The sequence below is a fragment of the Nycticebus coucang genome, chromosome 22 (genome assembly GCF_027406575.1).
Source record: "Nycticebus coucang isolate mNycCou1 chromosome 22, mNycCou1.pri, whole genome shotgun sequence".
Classification (NCBI taxonomy): domain Eukaryota; kingdom Metazoa; phylum Chordata; class Mammalia; order Primates; family Lorisidae; genus Nycticebus; species Nycticebus coucang.
Window position 1 is genome coordinate 7,888,900 of NC_069801.1, and position 15,919 is coordinate 7,904,818.

The 15,919-nt window shown below is 52.4% G+C and overlaps 1 protein-coding gene across 1 annotated transcript in view; it reads right to left on the bottom strand.

The window, feature by feature from the left end:
- Positions 1 to 205: 205 nt before the first annotated feature.
- Positions 206 to 15,919, bottom strand: part of C22H1orf127 (chromosome 22 C1orf127 homolog) — a 29,681-nt gene continuing 13,967 nt past the window's right edge. The window contains exons 6-14 of the mRNA XM_053575522.1: positions 13,880 to 14,023; positions 10,139 to 10,177; positions 9,160 to 9,294; positions 8,465 to 8,549; positions 6,651 to 6,847; positions 6,275 to 6,398; positions 2,571 to 2,726; positions 972 to 2,141; positions 206 to 303 (exon numbers count right to left, since the gene is read on the bottom strand). Coding sequence (XP_053431497.1) covers positions 206 to 303; positions 972 to 2,141; positions 2,571 to 2,726; positions 6,275 to 6,398; positions 6,651 to 6,847; positions 8,465 to 8,549; positions 9,160 to 9,294; positions 10,139 to 10,177; positions 13,880 to 14,023 — 2,148 coding nt within the window. The remainder of the gene's footprint in view (positions 304 to 971; positions 2,142 to 2,570; positions 2,727 to 6,274; positions 6,399 to 6,650; positions 6,848 to 8,464; positions 8,550 to 9,159; positions 9,295 to 10,138; positions 10,178 to 13,879; positions 14,024 to 15,919) is intronic.

The window sequence follows — 15,919 nt, forward strand, 5'->3', positions numbered from 1 at the left end:
CTTGGAGGTAGGGACCATTTATCAGCCAAGACATCCCTGATTATTTATTTATTTATTTATTTACTTCTTGTTCCGGGCGGGTGTAGCTGGGGCTGCCTCCCCTTGGCTATGGTTCAAACCCCACTTCCGCTGGTGGGGCGACCTGGAGAGGGTGGGGGGCACCACCTTCCCTGGGAAGCACCGAGGGTTGTTCCGGCCCTGACCACTACACCCGGCCACATCTGGGCTTCTGGGCCAAGGAGCCTGAGGACACTGGGTCATCCGGGGTCACTGGGGCTACCCCAGCCAGCAGAGTACCAGCTGCTGCCATGGGAACCAGAATAAGGGCGTGGTGAGTGATGAGCACAGAACAGAGATTGCCGTTCTCCTCCCCTGGGGTCCTTTAGGGACCTGGGGTCATAGCCTCCCGAGGCCCCGGGGACAGAGTGACACAGGGAGGATGGTATCACCACCACCACCAAGCCCCTGAGGTGTCTGAACTATGACCGACGGGCTTCCAAGCAAACATCCCCTCTCCCTGAGACCAGCAGGGGGTGGCCCAGCTGCTCTGATTTGCCTTGACAGCCCCACAGGAGCAGCCGGTGGGTTGCGAGCACTCTGGGCACCAGGCTCTGCACTGAAGACTTTACATCCATCTCCTCACCCCGTTGAGGAGGAACTATCACAAGCCCTAGGTGACTGACCAGACACTGAAACTCAGAGAGGCTGGTGCCTTGCCAAGGTCAAATAACAGGAGGGGAAGAACTGGGACTTGAACCCTCAGCCCAGTGGGCCTGACTGCAGAGCCCATGTCCTTCCCCCAGTGCCTCCCCACCTTTGGCAGCAAGACTGTACACAAAACACAGCTGGGTGGGCTAGGGCGATCAAGGGACACTGTCCTGCACTGACTCCCCTCCTGGTGAGAGGCCCAGCCGTGCCCACCCCACACCTTTGTACTTTGCCCCTCCCCCCATGGAGTTCCCAGGACTTACCCCCCAGAGTCTCCACGGAGGAGGAGGCCTGGCAGGGGGGCCTCTCGGAAAGCCCCTCCATGCTGCTCTGAGACTCAGGAGGCCTGTGACTTTCAGGGCTGGAGGCCAATGCAGGTTCTGTTGGGTTCTGCTGGGGCAAGACCCCCTGGCCAACAAGGTAAGAGTGTCTGGGCTCGGCCAAACTGGGCCATGATGTTTCTGTGGCAGCCTGCAGGCTGGGTGTCCACACAGACGGAGGGCTAGACATGTGCGAGGCCCCCAACTCATCCTGGCCTGCCAGTGAGCTGGAGGCTGACCCCAAGCTTTGGGCTCTGTCCCACCCTCCTGAAGATGAGGCTTCAGGCGCCCCAGTGGGCTCAGGTCCCAAGGCCCCCCCTTGGGCACTGGGGTCTGGCTGCCTCACCCTTGGGGTGGTGAATGTGGGTTCTGTCCCCAGAAGAATGGGGAGTCCTAGCCCCTCCGTGCCTGTACTTGGCTCTGAGGGTGACAGATACAGGTGCCCTCTGGCCCTCTCCCCAGGGAGACCAGGCCCTTTGCGGGGCGGCCCCTCCACCTCCATTACAAAGGACATTTCCTGGGGCTTTCTGGGGTCATGGTGGGAAAGCAGAGTCTCCATCACCAGGCTGGCCCTTGAGGGCCTTGGCAAGGGCCACATCTCCTCACTGGCTTGGATGGACTCCCCCTGGATGGGCTCAGTGGCAGTCACCTCCCCCCCTGACAGTCCTCTCGACAGGAGGGGACTTTCAGGTGACTGGGAGGAGTCCAGTGCAGGCGTCACAGTTTCTAGGCCTTCAGCGAGGGTAACAGATGGTCCTGAGAACAGGACAACTTTGGAGTGCTCAGGCCTCCAGGGAGGCAGCCGAGGAGAGATTTCTGAGGACAGATGCTCAGAAAGGCCAGGGGGCCCAGGGGAGACTGGACGTGGGGGCCTAGGGCCAGCGTGGACACCTCCTATGGACTCCAAAGGGAGCACAGCTGAAAGCGGGAGGTGTCCAGGGAACCCCACTTCCCTGGGGGGCTGGGGACCACGCTGATGTTGCATTGCTCTGGGGAAAAGGGAGGTAGCCGGTGTCCAGCTTCTTCCCATAGGTTTGGCTGTTTGCAGAAGTGGCCCATGCTCCTTCAGCAAGAAAGCAGTGGAGGGAGAAAAGACATGAGAAACTAGATCCGCTGGCCGCCCTGGAGAAGGGCCCATGGGAGCTGTGACCTCAGGTTATGGGCCTGGCTCGGGGTCTCCCACCATAAGTCCTTTGGGGTGTGAACAGCTGCTGACCCACCACCCCTGCCTCCTTCTGCTGTGTCTTAAGGCCCTAGGAGGGTAATCTAGGCAGGACAAGTGACAGGGGGCTGCCCTCAGATGGGAGATCTTGGGGCCCAGCTTTCTTCGGAAAATGTTCTGAATGTAAGGAGGAGACACGCCTCCTTACAAAGTGGGGGGGTCAAAGTGGAGCTTCTTTTGAAGAACAGTGATGAAAGAGGGGACCTCTTGTCTAGCTGGGTTCACCTGGGCCTCCCAGGAACCCAACCCTTCAGAGGAAACCATGGGCAGAGAACACAGCCGTGGACTTGCCTTGCCCAGCCCATCAGAAGCCACGAAGCCCCAAGAGAGCCCATCCCAGGCAGCTGGCCCTGCAGCCTGGAACTGGGAAGAGGCCAGGGATGGCCTTCCTGCTGGAGGGGTCTCTGGTCCTGGGGGCTGGGAGGAGAGACTGGTCCTTGGTATGGCAGTGGAGGCAGGCAGCTCTGCTCCTGAACCTTCCAGAAAGGAGGCAGAGGTCAGTCCTTCTAAAGAAGCAAAAATTCACCTAACACCTTGCTATAGAGACCATGAGTGCCCCCTTTTTTCCAGGTGGAGGAAGAAAAAGTGAGGGAGGTCAAATCCAAATGCTGGGTTAGGAATCATCTTCACTGGCTGAATTTCATAGACCTTTGACCTGGAGTCATTTTTGAGATTATGTGGGCATCAAGATACATTTTTTAAATTAAATCACAGAAATTCAGATTTTCTGCAAAGAGTTCCTGGCCCCAATTGCCTGTGCCCTAGCTTGACCATCCAGGTTCATCTTTGAGCCATTTACTAATCTGAGGTCAAATCAACTGGCCCAGCCCCAAGAACCATACAGAACTGAAGAGCTTCCTGCCTGACCACCCCTCTGGTTGTACTCAGCCCACGCAAGGCTGACATTCTTGGTGTTGACATTGTGGGCTGATCGCTCTTTCTTGTGTGTGGGAGAAGATGTATAGGATGTTTAACAGTGTCCCTTGCCTTGACCCACCAGAGGCTGGTAGCATCCCCCAAAGCCATGACAACCCACAACATCTCCAGATGTTGCTAAGTGTCCCCTGTCAGGCAAAAAATGCCCTCAATTGGGAAGTGCTGGATTAGAGCTTGAGATTCTGGTCCAGAGGTCAAACACAGCCCTTAGAAATGTTTGACTTGGCCTGCAGAGGGGTTTAATTTTTTTTTATTTGTTTTTTTTTTGAGATGGAGTCTCACTCTGTAACCCTGGGTAAACCTCAAATCTTGGGCTCAAGTAATCCTCTTGCCTCAGCCTCCTATGTAGCTAGGACTACAGGTGCCCATCACAATGCCAGGCTAATTTTTCTTTTCTTTTCTTTTTTTTTTTTTTAGTAGAGACAGGATCTCATACTTGGTCAGGCTGGTCTCGAACGCCTGAGCTCAGGCAATCTACCCATCTCAGCCTCCCAGAGTGCTAGGATTATAGGTGTGAGCCATTGTGCCCAGGCAAGTTTTAATATTGTTTTAATTAACTGACAACATCTTAAAAGCAGGAGTTTTTCTATATTCAGCATCTCATGGAAAATCAGAAAATTTGGCCTCACTGGCCAAGGGTCAGCCCCCACTAAGTAAAGCTGGTCTAGTCAGAGGGGTCTGGTCTGGTGACTGCTGGCCCTTAGGGGTCTCCACCACTTCCTACTGTCTCCCACTCTGAGCTTTGGTGCCTTGTTATCCTGCACCAGGTCCCCGGGTGTTCTTAGCCCCTGCAATGACATTCCCTGCCTGATGAGAGAGGCGTTTCCATCCATGACTCCTGTTTCAAAATGTGAAATCAGCCAGATCTAAACCAGCTCCTCAGTTTCTTTTCTCCAAGCTGGGCACCCTTCCCCCCCCCCGCCCCGTTCTTATCGGCTATGAGTCTAAATAATTAGAATTTGTCCTATAGGTTCTAACCAGTTTTTCTGAGGGAGAAAGAGAAAGGGTACCCCCCTCCAAAAAATCTGTAACCACAGAGTTTAGGCAATCCCAGCACATTAATATGCTAACCCATTAGCCACTTATTTGTAAAGAAAAAATGTTCTCTGTCTAAAACATGTTTTAAAAATTCCTAGTGAAAACTCAGCCCAATAAGTATTTATTAAGTGCTTACCAAGGGCAAGGCGACATGGCAAGGCCTGTGAAGAATCAAAATCTGAGCAGGGAACAGCCCCTGATCTCAAGAATTCAGACTAGGGGAGAGACAGGAGCATGCAATGCACATTAACTATAATAAAAATAGAAAGCCCGAGAAGCTTCAGGGGAGGTGGAGGGAAGGTGTGCTGGGAACCAGAGATGGGGAGAGATTCATTCTGGCTGCTGATATTAAATGACTAAAACGAGGAAGAGAAACATTCTTTCCCCATGTAAATCTTTCCAGAGAGGCAAAAAAAAAAAAAAAAAATTTTTTTCCTAAAATGTTTTTATTGCTATTGCTAAGCTATTTTTGTATTTTATTCACTATCTCCCTATCAAGGAGCTCCCCTCTCTTCAAAGCCCAAGGCAAAGATCATCCACTCTTTGGCGTCTCCCCCAAGGACTCCTTCTCCCTGGTTTAATTCTCTGGACCTTCCTTATCTCCCTTTCCAGGCTGGACCCTACTGAGTGCAAGACCCAAACCTAGCAGCTTCTGTTCCCACCTAAGCCTCACATGGGGCCTCGTCGCTGGCAAGCGCTTAGAGAGTATCTGTTGGATAAAGTTCTAGCCCTCTCTCTCCAAAATTAATGTCATCACGGCAGGAAACTGTTAAAATAAAAACAGCCGAAATGTGTAAAAACTTTCAAGAAACATTTCCACTTTTAGCAGACGGTTAGAACTCATCCCCCCACCATCCTGCCTTTTTCTTTGTTTCTAATTCTGATTTGGGGGCTAGATGTGGAAGGCAGTCCCCCTTTTAATCTTTAAATATAGTTCTGAATATAATTACATTTTTATGCAGCACCGAAACATCATATCCTGGTAACGGGGCATTCTTGCGCTATTAACATCTGAGTTAAATCTCCTGCACGTCTGTCTTCTATTGAGGACAGTCAGGAAGTACAAGATGAAAGTGATCGACATCATTTGTGAATTACGTGTATTTCCTTGTGCTGTATTCCACTGGGTTTTGCTCCTGGTGGTTTTGCATGTGTGAATACCAGGTTGCCTGGTAGCTGCGCTTTCACCAAAAACCCCCTTTAAGAGGCAATCTCAGCATCCCGGCATGGAGGACACACACCACGTTTAGAAGGTTCCTTTTGGGTTGAGAAATAAGTTGCATCCATGTACTGCTCTTTGTCAAGGAGCCTGATCTGTCTATGAAGTGGCCTGAGGAACTGGAGCCCACACAGAAACAGCTGGATGGATCAAAATGGAAATAGCTCACTTAAGCTCCTTAATCCCATCACCTCATCTAATCTTCTCAATACGTACTGGTATTCCTATTTTCCAGATGAAAAAATTGAGGCTTCGCAATATGAAGTAAAGTTCTAAGTGAAGTCTAAGTTTCTAAAGTTGGCGAGGAAGCTGAGGCACCCTGCCACCCTCCTGGCATTTTGGCTCCACAGCCAGGGACCACATCACCTCTTTTTTTTTTTTTTTGAGACAGAGTCTTACTTTATCACCCATGGTAGAGTGCCATGGCATCACAGCTCACAGCAACCTCCAACTCCTGGGCTTAGGCGATTCTCTTGCCTCAGTCTCCCCAGTAGCTGGGACCACAGGCGCCCGCCACAACGCCCGGCTATTTTTTGGTTGCAGTTCAGCCGGGGCTGGGTTTGAACCCGCCACCCTCGGTATATGGGGCCGGCGTCCTACTCACTGAGCCACAGGCGCCGCCCCACATCACCTCATAATTCCTGACACTCTTGCTTTCATGCCAGTTCCAATCAGTGTGCCTGACACCCTCACTTACCTGCTTGGCTGTGGGACCTGTAGGGCCAGGGAGAAAAACACTGTCACAGAAAAAAGAACCACGGGGCCAGGGAAAGAGGGCTCGTGTGGCATGTGCCTGTTACATCAGGCTCACCCTCATGGTGCCTCACTCACCCACACACTGGAAGAAACTCTCCACTGTCCAGAGGGCCGGGGTGGCCATCTCGACAAATTCCAGGCTCAGGTCTACTCTATAGAAAGCTCGCATCCCTGGGACTCCTTGGCCCTCTTGGCATCGCTACAGGACAACAAGGAATTGTTGATATCAAATTAATAAAACAAGGAAGAGAAACATTCTTCAAAGCCCAGGACAAAGATTATCCACCCTTTGGCAGGATACACATGCATCCGTGACCATCCTCCCAGAGGACCACCTGGGCAAGAGTGCTGGGCCTCAGGCCCATAAATGGCAAACTCCAGCCAGCCCCACAGACCCGCTCTCCATGTTTCTGGATAAAGGGCTGGACAGAGAGGTCACCAGAAAACACACCTGGACCTGGAGCACTTCAGCCGCTGGGATGCTGACCATCACAAAATCTCTGTTTTCGGTTACTGTAAAGGTGTTGGACTGGTGGACTAGGGCGAATTTCAGGTTCAGGGATTCCTCGATACGGGAACCTCTTTTGACCAGACCCAGTCTCTGCTTGGGGATATGAACTAAGACCTCTGACTCTGGCTGGGATGACACTGGGATGGGGTAGGACACACGACACAGAAAAAGACACACTTTGCAGGCACGTGGATGACAGGGTGGTGGTGCATCCACAGCCAGGACCCTGCCATTTGCAAAAGCCCATGAAGAAGCAGATGCCAACAGGGAGGCTGCAGAAATGTCTCTGCCAAGACTGTCCCCAGCTTTGGTGACCTATCCTGTTGCCCCTTCCATTACCAAAGCTGCCCTTACAAAATATAACTCAAGTCAGACGCGGTGGTTCACATCTGTAATCCTAACACTCTGGGAGGTTGAGGCAGAAGGATCCCTTGAGCTCAGAGGTTCTCAGACCCCTGGCTCAGTGCCCATAGCTCAGTGAGTAGGGCACCAACCTCAGGGAGGTTGCCGGGTTTGAGCCTGCCAGGCCTGCTAAACAACAATGACAACTGCAACCAAAAAAAAAAAATAGCCAGGCGTTGTGGTGGGCACCTGTAGTCCCAGCTACTCGGGAGGCTGAAGCAAGAGAATCGCTTAAGCCCAAGAGTCTGAGGTTGCTGTGAGCTGTGACACCACAGCACTCTACCGAGGGCAACATAGTGAAACTGTCTCAAAAAAAAAAAAAAAAGAGTAAGACCCCTGTCTCTACTAAAAATAGAAAAATTAGCTGAGTGTGGTGGCAGGAGCCTGTAGTCTCAGCTACTCAGGAGGCTGAGGCAGGAGGATCACTTGAACCTGGGAGTTTGAAGTTGCTGTGAGCTAGGCTAATGCACTCTAGCCTGGGCAACTCTGTCTCAAAAAAATAAATAAAAAATAAAGAAATACAGCTCATATGTGGTATCAGTTGTTTACACTTCAGCAAGAATGCTGTTGTGTCAGCCCTCTCACGGGGACATTTTAAGATAGTTCTGCAGTTGCTAAATGAAAGCATCTTTCTCCATATAAAGGGATTTCATAACATCATGAACAGGGGAAGAGAGGTTTGGGACCCTTGGCAAGGGCATAGCCAATCCCCGAAACTCCCCAGAGCCCTGATCCTAAAACTCAGATCATGATAAAATTCTCTGCAAACATAAAATTTAAGTCATCTCTGATCTACCTACATAGGATGAGGGCTTCGATCTACCTAACTTTGCATACCAAGTTCTTTAAAATTTAAATTCTCTGGAGATAGGAAGTGATCTTCCATAAAGCACAATGGTGTCACCCTAGCCTAAACAAAATAGCTATGACATATACCATGGATAGTCCAGATCAGGGGTCCCCACTGTCCTCCGAACACAGAGCCCTGGAGGGTCTGATGGGATTGCAGACCTCCCATCATTGTTCTCAGACTCCCTTGAGCCACTTTGGGACCTTCCAGGAGTACTCAGAGCTCAGGTTTGCAGGCCTTTGGGAGGTAATCTTAACTCCTCACACTCTACAAGCCACCCCTACTTTGCACACGTGCACATAAGCACACATTTTCCCACAAGAGCAAGCTTCTCTTTGTCGCAAGCATTTCAGAAGGCATGGCCAAGGTTGGCACGAGGAGAGGAGAGGAGAGTGGAATTGGCCAGAGGGGACAAAGGTGCCCAGAGCAGAGAGAAAAACAAAGGGGACCAGAGAGAGATGAAGTTGGGAAGGTGGACATTAGGGGTGCTCCTGGGCCTTACCCAAGGGACAAGCGGCTTCTAGAGAATAGGCGTAGTGGCCGCTCACCAGCCAGAGTGACAGGAGGTCGGCAGAGGTGTTCAGCACCTGGCAAGGCAAGAGGGTTTCCCATGTGGCCTTTAAAACTGCTCCTTCCAGGGCGGCACCTGTGGCTCAAGGAGTAGGGCGCCGGTCCCATATGCCGGAGGTGGCGGGTTCAAACCCAGCCCCGGCCAAAAACCACAAAAAAAAAAATTGCTCCTACCAAATGCCAATTCCCTCCACAAGAGCCCCCTCCCACCTCTGAACTAGTCTCTGGACTAAACCCCCTAGTGTTACAGAGCCCAGGGCAGGGACCATTGCTCCGATGCAACCAGGAAATATTATTTAGCCTGGATATTTTTAGCAGGAAGCGAGCTGGGAGCAAATGTCATGTGAGCCGTCTTCTCTTACACGGCAACTTTGGGCTATTTAAAGAGATGGTAATTACACTCCTGCCACCATGATCAGGACGAGCTGAGTACATGATTGCAGGAGCCCCTCATCTGCCGAGCGGAGCACTTTACACTAATGGGGCCCAATTTTCGAAGCCGCCTGCCTAAATCCGTCCAGTCTCACAGGTGGACATTTGGATCGGAGCTGGAGGGGTAGCACTCTGCTCTTCTGGGCAGTGTGTCATAGGGGCCCCGCAGCCTGGCAGGGAGGCCTACCTACTGACCTCCCGCTTCTGAAGGTCTTGTCTTGGGCTTTGGACAGTGACAGTGGTGACGTTGATGTCCACATACAATCCCATCAGGCTGGCATCTTCCAGAGAAGCCACCAGCTCCCCTCGAAGAGACAGCAGCCACGGACTCTGGAGAAATAGGACACATTCACAAACCACCTGGCCAGGGAGACATGGCCACCAGGTATCAAAGAGAAAGGGAACATGAGGGGACACTTAGGAAGATGATGGGGCCATCAGGAGTATGGGCTGGACCAGGAGGTAGGACAGCAGGCCACTCAGGGAAGAAGATAAACGAGATACTGGCACCCCTACATCTTAGAGGAGCAGGCCCCCAGCAGGGTTGCTCAGCACTGTGTGGCTGGCGGAATGGATGCACTGCTCCCCTGACAACAATGCAACTGGTCAGCCCATGTGATATGCAGGCAGGGCACAACCGGAGCCCTGACCTTGGTTCCATTTGCCACAGGTGGACATTTGCCACCCTTTAGTGGCAATCAGGGCCTTGAATAAAGGTGGGTTCCTGACCGTACAAGTGGGGCTTGAGGAAAGGCACACTCACTGACCCCAAATATCCAAGGGATGTGAACTAAAAAAGAGACTGGCTCCTTCCAGGAGGCTGCGGGGAACCCTCCTAGAACCAGCAGAAGGAAAGTTCTGGGACACAGCTGTGCAGTGTGCAAACAGGTGGCCTTGCAAAGGAATAAGCTCCCCATCACTGCAGACTGTGCCCGGAGAATCTTTGGGTGGGGAGGCTTAGGCTGGAAGCCAAGAACCCAAAGTCAGGATCCCCACTTCAGGCCTCAGGTGGCCTCAGGTCTCTACCAGGGGAAGCTTCCGGCTTTGGCAGCTAAGAGCCTGGTGCTTTCCATTGACATTCTCCCCAGGAGAACAGGGGATCTCCAAACCTCCCGCCTCAGAGCTTCCCGAGCACCCCCTGGGCTTGGCAGAGACTTGCTGCTGCCCAGCATACCTGTCTACCGTGGATCCCCGGGGGCAGGGGCCGGGAGACCTGCAGAACAAAGAGGAAGCTACAGCTCCTGGCAAAGGGCACACAAAGGCGAGTGAGCAAACATCTCTGCCTGCGCACAGCACCAGCAATCACCCCGGCAGGAGGCCGGCGAGAGAGCGGGCGCCGGATTGTTTGCTCATTAAGATAAGAAAATCATTTATGTTCTGGAACTCAAGTGTCAACAGACCCAAGGAAATGTCGCCGCCTCAGCTGCTGCCCTGAGCCCAGCCAAGGGGGCAGCTGGGGTCTCAGGCACCAAGAGAGGATATGATGGCATCCACCCCATGCAGAACCCGCTTTCCGCTGGGCGGTTTCCCCAGCAGCCCACCTTGTGTTTTTCTCCCTAGGTCACCCATTTCTTCACCTTTTTTCTTTCCATTTCAAATCCATTAAGCAAGGGCAGAGAAAGTGTTTCTACGAGCCCAGGGCATGTGTCTATGCACACCAGCCGCCTGGTACTTAGGGTGACCAGCCAACCCAGTTTCTCCAGGAGTGAGGAGGTTCCCAATGTGGGACTTTAAGTGCTAAAACTGTCCCAGGCAAACAGGACAGCTGCTCCTCCTACCACACCCACGACTCGCAGCCGTCCCCTAGGGTGGTACCATTCTATTTGGTCACTAGGGGTCCTAGTGATGGTGCAGGCACAGTACTTCCCTGGAGCTCCCCAGCTCCTGCAGACCTTCCCTGGAGGCCCCCCGCCCTCCCCAGCTGCTCTCTCAAGTGCAAACTCCTCTTTGGCTTTGCACCAGAGTACCACAGCCCAGCAGAGAGGACCTTGCCCACCCTGTACAAGGTAAGGAGACTAAGGCTATGGGGGACTGACTCACCCTGACAAATCCCTTACCCAAAGCAAGGACAGGGAGGGGATCCTGGGAGCAGAAAGAAGAGGGTGGGTCAGAACAGAGGCCCCAGCCCCTTAGCCTTCTCATTCCCCAGCTCTGCCACCCATCAGCTACAGAGACCCCCCCATACACCAATTGGCAGCAGACGCAGGACCTCCCATGGAGAGCCCCTGGAGTGATCCCCACTATTTCCTTTCTTCTGGGGTGCTGCCTTCACCTAGGGTGCCAATCGGAAGAAATGGGAAAGATGCTTGCGCTTTGCAGAGCAACCAGCATTTTCCCTCTTCCGCCATGCCCCAGTCCCTGCTGCAACCCCAAGGAAGCAGCAAAGCCCCAAGGCTGTGTTCTAAGAAGAAAGGAAATGATCCTGCTAAAAGAAGGAAGGGAAGGTATGACCCAGCACAACCTAAAGGCTCGGTGCCCTTTAAGTCGCCAGGAGGAGGCTATATTTAGGGCCCACGGACATCTCGCAGGAGCACAGGCAGCCTTCGCTGGGAGCAATCGCTAATCACTGCGTTGAGTTTACGGGTGCCCCTGGGCACACTTAACCCAGGGCAATGAATAGTTATTGCGATGGCCTCCCGCTCTGGGCCTGTGGGCACACTTAAGCGAGCTCGCGGATCGCTGCGAACAGGGCACGGCTCGGGTACACCCTTGGGCACCCTGCGCCATCAGCGGGGAGAGGCAGAGTATTAAATATCTATGTGCCCTGTGCCCACAGCTGCATTTAGCCAAGGGCAAGGCTGGTGAAACGGCTTTAATTAAAACTTAATGCAAGTTCAAGGTGCAGCCGCGGAAACGGCAGCTGCAGAAGTCACCGGGAATGAATCAGTCAATTCGATGAGGTTCTCAGATGCGGGAAAGAGCTGGAGGGGAGGCTGGGGCAGTGGAGACCCGTCTTCTGTCACCCGTGTATTGCCCACACCTGTGCGTCTCCATTCAGAGATGGGGGGGCGCCCAAGCATTCCCACACCACGGCTAGTAAAGGAAGTCAGGCTGTGGGCATCTGGGCCTCAAAGACACAGACAAAAAGGTCTGCGCCTAGGCCAGGAGTAGTTGCTGCTTTTCTCCGCAGTTCGGCCCAGTGTCGTGTGACACCAGCAATGCCGCCCCCTGGTGGCGGCTTCCAGAATCACAGGCCCCATGCAGAGAGGGAGGTGACTAGCATGGGAATGAATACCAGACCGTGGCAATGCTTGGGTACCCTGGGGCAGGGCCCCACGATTCTTAGCAGCAACAACAGCATATCTGGTCTGGCCACCATGCCCGACCTGCCATGAAGTCCTTTCCTTCCCAACCTTAAGGAGCAGGGCCGGAGTACAAGGGGATTTCTCTGCCCACCCGCTTTTTTATTAAATATAGATTTTTTGTGCCTATAGCCCCAGCTACCTGGGAGGCTGAGAGTCACTGAAGCCCAAGAGTTTGAGGTTGCTGTGAGATGTGATGCCACAGTACTCTACCGAAAGCAACATAATGAGACTCTGTCTCAAAAAAATAAATTAATAAAATTAAATATAGATTTTTTTTTTTACAAAAAAAGACAGAGTCCTACTCTGTCTTTTTTTACAAAAAAAGACAAGAGTCTTACTCTGTCGTCCTTAGTAGAGTTCTGTGGCTTCATAGCTTGCAGCAACCTCAAACACTTGGACTCAAGTGATCCTCCTGCCTCAGCCTCCCTAGTAGCTGGGACTGCAGGTGTCCACCACAATACCTGGCTAGTTTTTAGAGACAGGGTCTTGCTCTTGCTCAAGCTAGTCTTGAACTCCTAAACTGAAGCAATCTACCCACCTCAGCCTCCCACAGTTCTAGAATTACAGGTGGGAGCCACCACGCCCAGCTCCCTCCTGCCTTTTTTGTGTGTGTATGTGTGTGGTTTCTGGCCAGGGCCGGACTTGAACCCACCACCTCTGGCATATGGGACTGGCACCCTAGCCCTTTGAGCCACAGGAGCCACCCTCCCTCCTGCCTTTTTAAGTGCACACAATGGCCATGCCTTGTTGAGGATGTGCGTGGGTTCAAAGCCCAGCTCTGCCATTTGCCAGCTGCAGGACCCTGGCAATTCTCCTAACCACACTCTGCCTGGAGAATGGAACTATGATAGCACCTACTACATAGATCACCACGAAGGCGAAATGAGCTAATTCTTGCAAAGAGGTTATGACACTACTGGGCAAAGAGAAAATGGCCTGCGTTTGGTCAATCAATGAAGGGCCTTTACTTTACTGCCACTTCAATCCGGCTTACTTGTTTCTGCTACAAGACAGTCGCTGATGTTTGGGTTCAAAACCGCCCCCGAATCTTGTTTAGCTCACAGAGGCTCCCCCAGGGCTAGAGAGAAACCACCTCCAAGGAGCCCATGAGGCAGTGGAAGAGCTCACAACTGTATCTGGGATCTCCAACTTCTGTTCCCCAGTCTTTACAACGGAGGTATTCCATCTGATGGAGGCTGAGCTCTATAATTCTTTGCCATTATCCAGGTTAAAAAGGAGCCTTCCAACCAGCAACATTTTTCATCCAGAGAAAAACATACAGATACAAATTTGCAGCTTTGGTGATAACCCAGGAGGCTCTGTGGAGCCCCCTGTGGTGGGAAATCAGGAACAGTTCTGAGACCTTTAGTCCACCGCCCCCATCCTACCTCAGCCCTCCTTGCTCAAACAAAAGCCCGGCGAGGGCCAGCACCCAGCTGGCACCCAGGATGTCTGCAGAGAATGATGCCACACTGTATTTCCTGCTGCTACCTCTCCCTCTGGCTACGTCCTGAGGCTCAGGAGCCAGGTCACTTGCTGTGGACTTTGGAGAGAAGCCCATCCGGGGAGGCCCCTCCACTGCTGCCTCCCAGGCCATCTGAACCCGTTACCTGGATGAATGTGGATGTGCAGTGGATGGTCTTGTAGTCCAGCCTCAACATTAGCACTGGACACTTCATTATGTAGCGATCACTCTGCTCCAACCTTGTCACCCCTCTTTGAAATATTCTGATTTCCAACCTGTAATTTGCTTTCTGGAAGTAGGGCAAAAATTCATGTGTACAAATGAGAGGGGAAAATACAGTTAATAGGCTGCAATTATAGGTCAGTGACTGCTCACAGCAAACATGACAAACACGAACCCCCTGGAAGCTGGGCAGGTCTCACAGAAGAGGATGGGAAGTAAGACCCCCGCCTCCAAGGACTCAGAGGATGCAGAACCAGGGCCTGGTGTCTGGGCTCCAGCACCTCAGCCCCCACCAGGGAAGCCTTCGGGGATGGGAGATACTTGTGGATTTGAGGAAGGTCAAACTTGGTTGGACAGAACATCCCTTGACAGTTGACAGATGTCATTCACACCTTGCTGCCTCATGGGGTTGGCCTTCTTGTTCCCATATTACAGATGAGCCAACTGAGGCTTGGAGGAGGTAAGTGACTAAGTTGAAGGTGTGTGGCCGTGTATTTACCATGTACAAGATGGGGCTTCAAAGATACCAAACCAGCTGGTCCCTCGAGAGCCTACCCCCAACCATACAGGAACCCAAGTCTGGGTTTGTAGTGGGGCCTGGGGACAGTGTATGCCGACAGGGCTCAAGAAGAGGAGGGCGACTGCAGGGGGAGGGAAAGAGTGATAGTTCCAGAAACTCCTTTCCCCACAATAGACCACAGCCCCACTCAGGGAAAACTCGGGCTGTGTGAAGGAAGGGATGACGAAGAAATGAAGGAAAGAGGAACTGAAAGTGAGAAGAAAAAAGAAAAAGAGAGAGGACAATAAGGGCAGTACCAAGGGACAGTCTATGCTCTTTCAGGAATTGAAGCAACAAGAGTGTCCAGGAGGTCAGCGGCTGTTGAAACCAGGGCCTCCTGCAAGCCAACTTCCTGCCACCCAAACAGCAGCAGCAGCACATCCCCCCCCCCGAATCTGGCATAAGCCCCCATTCCAACCCCAGCTCCCAAGTCCCCTTCTCTGACCCTTCCACAGGCAGGGTCCAGATTACATGGGGCCTGAAGCTCATGCAATTTGTAGGGAGGGCCACTTTAAGAAAAAGAACACAAGGGGGCGGCATCTGTGGCTCAAAGGAGTAGGGCGCTGGCCCCATATGCTGGAGGTGGCGGGTTCAAACCCAGCCCAGGCCAAAAACTGGAAAAAAAAAAAAAAAAACATAAAAGTATCTCACTTCTGCAAATTTTAGAGTCATACATCTCAGAAACACATAAGGAGCCTATGCAAGTGGGGGCAGTCCATCAGCCTCTCCAACGCCTCAGCACCATTTATTCACATCATTAAGCACTTACTGAGCACCTACTGTGTGCCAGGTCCTGAGGCAAAACTTCAGCATGTCTACCCCTCCCCCATAGACTCCAGGTCTAGCAGGAGACGGCTGTGTGAGCACTTTGTTAGTGGGGTGGCAAGTGTGAGGTGGGAAGCAGGTCCATTGCTCAGAGGAGCAGTGGCCCTCAGGAAGACTGCCCGAAGGAGGCAGCTTCTGATGCCTCAGCCTGTAAACTCCTCCAGGGCAAAGCCCTCTCATCTCCCTCAGCTGGGTATCTGCAGAGGCATCATGGTGCTGCATTGCCTTATTTGACTTCTGAGCTCAGGCTTAGCCCCTTTGTCTCCCAGAATGGAAGCATCCCAAGAGACCCCATCAAGAAGTCTCCCTCAAACTGGGGTGGTACCTGTGGCTCGGTGAGTAGGGCACAGGCCCCCTATACTGAGGGTGGCAGGTTCGAATCTGACCCCAGCCAAACTGCAACAAAAAAATAGCTGGGTGTTGTGGCAAGCGCCTGTAGTCCCAGCTACTCGGGAGGCTGAGGCAAGAGAATTGCCTAAGCCCAAGAGCTGGAGGTTGCTGTGAGCTGTGACACCACAGCATTCTACTGAGGGTGATAAAGTGAGACTCTGTCTCTAAAAAAAAAGAAGTCTCCCTAAA